Raw genomic sequence first — 7,277 nt, 5'->3', positions numbered from 1 at the left:
TAATATATTTTTAACTTTCATTTCAGTTAGTTGATAATTAGTAGACCCTCATAATAGCTTTATTTTATTTATGAACAGTCGCGAGTTTAACCATAGACAGTAAAAGAAAGGTTTTAGGTCCTATTTTGACGTGATTTAATAATAAGAGGGGCAATACATGTCAGAACCTTTATATTGTAATCTCCCACTTCCGGTCAAGCGGGGGATATTCTGTCAGGTATGTTGACGCTGTCTTCACACCGTTATGTGAAGGTAAATAGATCACCGTGATTCCTATCTATCAGCATCACCACAGCGCTGAACTGAACGGCGGATCCGGCTCTCACAAACACGGCCATGACAGGATGTCAAAGGAGACGCACCTCCGTCTCGGGGGCCTTGATGCTCCCCCGTTTACTGTGCCTGATGTGTTTTGCTGTCGTTAGTCTGGCTGAGAACACGGAGATGGTGAACGTGGTGACGGAGAGGAAAGCGGAGGAGAGCCACAGGCAGGACAGCGCCAATCTGCTCATCTACATCCTGTTACTCACACTCACCATCCTCACCATATGGCTCTTCAAACACCGCCGCTTCAGGTTCCTACATGAGACGGGGTTGGCTATGATTTATGGTGAGAATTATCTCATAGAATCAGATTCAAGTTTGTTATCAGGAAACCTTGTGTAGGTGGGCACCAGAAATATCATGCCTAAATACTTGTTGATCTGTTTCGTCTCTAGAAATAACCATAATAACCATAGTTTACTTACAAATACTGTAGCCACTAATAATAAGGGAAAATGTGTAATATATAGGCATAATAAATATTTAATCTAAATTTAAATCTAAATTTAAAACTTTACATACAGTGTAAGTCAAAATTTAATTTAATTGTGTAATAAATTCTTACAATTCTTCTAAATCTAAATTGAAATAATAAATATAAGAATCAGTTACCATTTTAGGTAGTCTAATTAGGATGGTATTTATTTGTACTGGTAGCTTGACAACTGCTTTTGCTATTTGTGATATTATGTGATTGTGTAACATGCTGTGCATTAAAAACTATATTTGAAATATATGTTTTCTGTCCTCAGGTTTGTTTGTGGGTATAATTCTGCGCTTTGGGGTCCATTTGCCTCAAGACTTGGATGACGTCACCTTGCCTTGTGCCATGAACAGCAGTCCCACCACCGTACTGGTGAACGTGAGCGGCCGATTCTACGAGTACAGCCTGAAAGGAGAGGTCCGGGACAGCAAGGGTCATGATGTGCCAAATGCAGAGATGCTCAGGAAGGTACTGCTGTGCTGTTAAACTCTCTAAAATAACAACATCTTCCCTGTTATTCTTAATATAGTTCTTTCCTACGACTGAATACGCAAGTATTTTTAGGGTACATAATTTTTTTTTCTCACCCCTGCAAATCTGCTGCTAGGTTACTTTTGATCCTGAGATTTTCTTCAACATTTTGCTGCCACCCATCATCTTTCATGCGGGATACAGTCTCAAACGAGTAAGAAAATAATAAAAAAAAATGTCAAAAGCTACAGAAAGTCTGAAGAATAGAATAGAAATTCTGTCTCATATCAATTACCAATGTGGCTGAGCTGCGTTCATTCATTTTAGTAATAATTTCTTTATTCGTTTTAATTATCAGAGGCATTTTTTCAGAAATTTGGGGTCTATACTCTCCTATGCCTTTGTGGGCACACTGACATCATGCTTTGTTACAGGGTGAGTGATTGTTTTTCTAAAAAAAAGCTTTGTTATAAGAAAACATAAATGTAATATAAATATGAATATAAATGCAGGTTGGTGATGTACGGCTGTGTGGTGTTTATGAAAGTCATCGGTCAGCTTGGAGGGGATTTCTTTTTCACTGACTGCCTTTTCTTCGGTGCTATTGTATCTGCTACAGATCCAGGTATGGCTGTTCCTATGAATTTAGTTGATCTTATATTTAATATATTAAACTATTGATTGATTTATAGCCAAAACCGGAGTCATCACAAGTTGAAATTACTTACAGTGACAGTTCTGGCCATTTTCAATGAGCTGAAAGTGGACGTGGATCTCTACGCGCTGATGTTCGGTGAGAGTGTCCTCAATGACGCTGTGGCCATCGTCCTATCATCGTAAGAGCAGATCCTTATGTGTAAAAAAATACACACAGGCACACACACTTCTCATTTTTGGATTTGGATTTTGAGGCAGTTAGAATTTTTTTTTTATATATATATATGTTTTTGAAAGACTCTTATGCCCACCTAGACTGCAAAATACACTAAAAACAGCAACATTGTGAACTATTATTACAATTTAAAATAACTTTTTTTTAAATATATTTTAAATGGTAGTTTATTCCAGTGGATTTCAGTTTTCAGTGTCATAAGTGTCTTTACTGTCACTTTTGATCAATTTAATGCATCCTTGCTGAATAAATCTGTTAACTGCCTTCATGAAGCTGAGCCCAAACTTTTGAAAGGTAGATATGTAACAGTTGTATGTGTTTAGATATTTTAAGCACACAAGCTTTTCTGTGTATTTTAAGCATGTTCAGTCATGAAATGTCTCATTTCAATATGAAGAAGATATTGTCTTTCTCACCTACTGACAGATCAATAGTGGCATACCAGCCTGAGGGAGACAATCGTCACACATTTGATGGCAGTGCCCTGCTCAAGTCACTGGGTGTCTTTCTGGGAGTTTTCAGTGGGTCTTTTGCAATGGGGGCTGCAACTGGAGTCATGACAGCTCTGGTATATATACAGTATATAAATATATAATGATACAGTATTTATAATTATTACTTAATGAACAAGCCAAAACAATCAGTTTAAACCTGTCTAAGGTAGTTTCTCTATTAATATCTGTTTTTATTTAGGTCACAAAGTTCACCAAGCTGAGAGATTTCCCCTTGCTGGAAACAGCCCTTTTCTTCCTCATGTCCTGGAGTACGTTCCTATTGGCTGAGGCTTGCGGCTTCACGGGTAACAATGGCAACACTATAAAAGAAATCTCTGTTCAATCGCATGTTGTTTAAAATATCATGGAAAAATTCATATTGTTAGTTTATGCAAACAGGTGATGTCTCTAAATTGCTTTATTACAGGAATACTTTATTCTGATTGGTTAATCGTGGAAGAAGTCACCTATGCTCACTAGGCTGCATTGATTTGATCAAAAATACAGTAAAAACAGTAATGTTGTAAAATATTATTACAATTTAGTTTTGAAAATAATAGTAAGATTTCTTAAGCAGCAAATCTGTATATTAGAATGATTTCTGAAGGAGCATGTGACTGAAGAATGGAGTAATGATGCTGAACATTCAGCTTTGCCACCATAGGAATAAATTAACACAAAACATTGTAATAATATTTCAATTTCGATAATATTTCATTATATTACTGTTTTTACTCAATTGTTAATTAAATAAATAAAGGCTTGATGAGCATAAGAAACCTTTCAAAAATATTTTAAAAATCTTTTTCATTATTCCAATTATTTCTAACTGTTTAAGAGTGCATTTTCATCAATGCTGTAATTAACTAAAACTAAAATGGTTAAAAATTGTTTTAAATACATGCATATTAGATCAAAATAATAAAAATAAAAACAAACAAATTAACAAATGTCAAAAAAGCACTACACTAAATTACTAAAATTCTAATTCAAATGAAAACTGAAAATATAAAAGCAAAAGTGAATTCAAAATATCAGTAATGCTGTAACAGTATATAAACAATGCTCAGATAAGGTTTGTGTTTGTGTCTGTGTTTAGGTGTGGTTGCAGTGCTCTTCTGTGGCATTACTCAGGCTCACTATACATACAACAACCTTTCTGCTGAATCGAAGAGTAGATCCAAACAGGTAACAGACAAACACCTACTGTATGCAAACCGTTAATGTTTTAACGGGACGTCTCACGGTTGAAGAACTCTTGTTTTCGGGGTTAAAAAGCTATGTAATGATAGTATTTTCCTCCGTTTCCCCAACAGTTGTTTGAGCTTCTCAATTTCCTGGCTGAAAACTTCATCTTCTCTTATATGGGCTTGACACTTTTCTCCTTCCAGCACCATGTGTTCAATCCCTTCTTCATCATAGGTGCATTTGTATCCTTTTGTAGCAGTGGGTTTGTGCTGTGCTCATGAATTGTGTACAGATATACATTCACACATTATCCTTGACTGTGGCGTTGGTTTTAGCTGGCCATATTTCTTGGCAGGGCGGCTAACATCTACCCCTTGTCTTTCCTGATAAACTTGGGCCGCAAGAATAAAATCGCCTCCAATTTCCAGCACGTCATGATGTTTTCAGGTAATACCTGCAGCAGTCAGAGAGTGCGTTTGTTGTCCTTTTTTCTGTTGTTGATGATGTCATGCTGACCTCACAGGGCTTCGAGGGGCAATGACCTTTGCCCTTTCAATTAGGGACACTGCAACTTACGCCAGGCAGATGATGTTTTCCACCACCCTACTGATCGTGTTCTTCACTGTGTGGGTCTGTGGTGGTGGGACGACCCCCATGCTGTCACTCATGCAGATTCGGTGCGCCTCGGTTACATTCTGAAAGCAAATTATGTCTTTTTCATTGTCTTTTGCTTAAATCACATTATCTTTCCACAGAGTGGGAGTGGATACAGATCAAGATAATTCAGTAAGTTCTACTCATGTCTGCTCAACATGCAACAGTTGATATCAGAAAAACAATGTTTAATGTTCAAATATTTACTGTACAAATCTGAATTATAAGGATGGTATAACAAACTACATTACCTCTCTTGTCTTGTCTTTTTGTCTGCTCCTATAGGTCACAGCACCGGATGGAATGACACAAAAAAGTAGCAAGCATGAGAGCGCCTGGCCGTTCAGACTGTGGTACACTTTTGACCACAAGTATCCTTCAGTTGTTCTGCCTAGTTGTATCAACATTTACATTGTACTTCATACACGATTTATTTATAAATCAGCATGTTTTTTGACCATACACCCTACATTTTAGATCATACAATCTTAGGCAACTGTAATATATTTTACACCTCCAGCAGTATGTCTTCAGTGCAGCATTTCAAACAGTAGAGGGCGCTCAAGATCAGACGTAAAATTTACATCAAACTGATTTCTCCATCTGGGTTTCACGAGTACAGGAAAACTCTGTTTTGTCAGCCTGAGTATGAGTTATTTTAAATAATTAAACACCACATCGTCCCCTTGGAATTATAAGGTTCTATCTGCATTCTGAGTAGTTTTGAGATATTGAGCTTTAAAGTTTTTGTGTTCCATAGACTTCTGTAGATAGAAACCTTTTGTTTTTTCAATAAAAAAATCCCAAAATGTACACAACTTAAAATAAAACATCACATAATGTACATAAATTGTCACAGAATAACTCATATGCGAATAACTCAATTTTGACAAAAATGTCAGATAGAACCTTATAATTCCAAGGGGACGACATGTCAGTTAATGGTCACATGACATGCAGGTAAACAAGTGTTTTTTTTTTGTGATTATATGCATTCATAGATTGTGACAATGAAGACTTTTACTTTATATTCGTAAAAAATGGTAGTGATAGTTAAATAATTTAGGTTACAAAAAATTATTTCTGAGATCCTGAGAAAAATGTATCACGGTTTACACAAATATATTAAGCAGCTGTTTTCAACATAACTTACTTAAGCAGCAAATCAGCATATTAGAATGATTTGTCTGGAATAAGGAAGCTGAAAGTTGTTATAATATTTTACTATATTGCAGTTTGTACTGTATTTTTATTTTATCTGTATTATCTGATGTAGCATAAGAGACTTGTTTTAGTGTAATTAATAATAAAGTAAAGAGTACTAAAGTAGGAGTAGTATACTTATTTGTCATTTTAAATAAAGTTTAATCCTTAACGAAGTGTTCCAGTTATTTAAAACCCTTCCTCACTCACAGTGGGCCTCCTCTCACTTCCACTCTGCCGGCCTGCTGTGGTCCAATAGCACGCTGTCTCACCAGCTCGCAAGCCTATGAGGTAAACCTATGAACACATTCAGCTGCTAATGGCTCATGCAGTGTGTAAAATCATATGAGCACAGGAGAGTTATCAGAAACGTTTCCTTCCCCTTCTGCTAGAATGCCGGTCAGTTGAATGATGAGGACACCGAGCTGATTCTGAGTGATGGAAGCAATTTGATGTACAGTGACATGACGGTCAGCACAGATGCCCATGGCATGCCCACCACCTCCTCCAGCCAGGCTGGGCTTTACTCACTAGCAGGAACCTCAGACGATCCTCTCGACAGGGATCTTGTGTTCGGAGGCACCCGTCTGGTTCTCCCCACAGATGAGCCTCCAGACCCCCTGATGTCATTCCCTCCTCCTCCGCCATCTCCGCCCCTGTCGGACCCTCTGCGCCACCGAGTCTGAGCCTGCCAGACAGCTGCTGACCTCTTGTCTTCTATGTGATGCTTTCTTTTGCAGATATTAAGTTAAATGATTATACGTTAACTGGTTTATTATATTGTGCCATATATATTTATTTGTCAAGACACTGGTATACAATGGTTGTGCTTGCTAATCCTTCTGTTACCAATTTCTCCCAAAGAATTTGTTCAAATTGGTCATAAAATATTCTGAATACATTTTCTGTTTGAGTATAGTGTTAAGATCAGACTGAATGTCTGCATCTATTGTGATTGCACTGTGTCTGGATTAGTCATTTCAAAGACATACATAACTTGTGGCTCAGTGTGGATACATTTGTGTAGATAAGTGCCTATGTCCGGTAATCTGGTGTTTGTACTGTGCTGTCTGACTCATCATTACCTCATTAACATTGAAAAAGAGGTTTAATAATACATAGGAAAATGACTTATTTGAAAGAGTTTTGTTACTGTTCCACACCCACTGATCCTCTAATAAATGAGATTTGATGTACTTTTTAAGACAGTGTTGAACTTTTTTTTTTCTTAATTGATTCATTTAAAATCTGAACATGTACTGGAAGATTGTGACCCCAAACTAATGCATTCCATCTCCGAAAGATTTAAAATCTTTAAAAAAAAATTGACTTTAAATCCTTTGTCATAAAGGAAAGTGCTCCTGTTCACATGATTTTAATTTGATTGCTTTGCAAGGAATAATAAAACGATGCGCGTCCTCCTCGTCGTCACATCTCGAAGATTTATGAACGCCACTATGTAAAGCTTCTTAATATTCATGAGCCTAATCGTAATTGGATGGTAACTGTACAACGTCACAAGTACCTAATTAATATTCGTAAGAAAGCTTTAGCAATTGGAAGGCTA

The 7,277-nt window shown here is 36.9% G+C and overlaps 1 protein-coding gene across 1 annotated transcript; it reads left to right on the top strand.

Annotated features, from left to right (window-relative positions):
- Nucleotides 1-182: 182 nt before the first annotated feature.
- Nucleotides 183-6,914, top strand: LOC128021174 (sodium/hydrogen exchanger 6-like). Its single transcript, XM_052608180.1, has 16 exons — nt 183-610; nt 1,077-1,276; nt 1,416-1,493; nt 1,638-1,714; nt 1,792-1,904; nt 2,010-2,115; nt 2,598-2,739; nt 2,865-2,970; nt 3,765-3,853; nt 3,982-4,095; nt 4,189-4,300; nt 4,377-4,530; nt 4,609-4,639; nt 4,793-4,878; nt 5,896-6,001; nt 6,103-6,914. Exons 1-16 carry the CDS (start codon nt 337-339, stop codon nt 6,394-6,396), a joined length of 2,082 nt encoding a protein of 693 aa, XP_052464140.1. The 5' UTR covers nt 183-336; the 3' UTR covers nt 6,397-6,914.
- The last annotated feature ends 363 nt before the right edge of the window (nt 6,915-7,277 follow it).

This window comes from Carassius gibelio, chromosome A10 (genome assembly GCF_023724105.1).
Source record: "Carassius gibelio isolate Cgi1373 ecotype wild population from Czech Republic chromosome A10, carGib1.2-hapl.c, whole genome shotgun sequence".
Taxonomy (NCBI): Eukaryota; Metazoa; Chordata; class Actinopteri; order Cypriniformes; family Cyprinidae; genus Carassius; species Carassius gibelio.
Note: the sequence above shows the minus strand (reverse complement) of the source record. Positions and strands in the feature narration are given on the sequence as shown.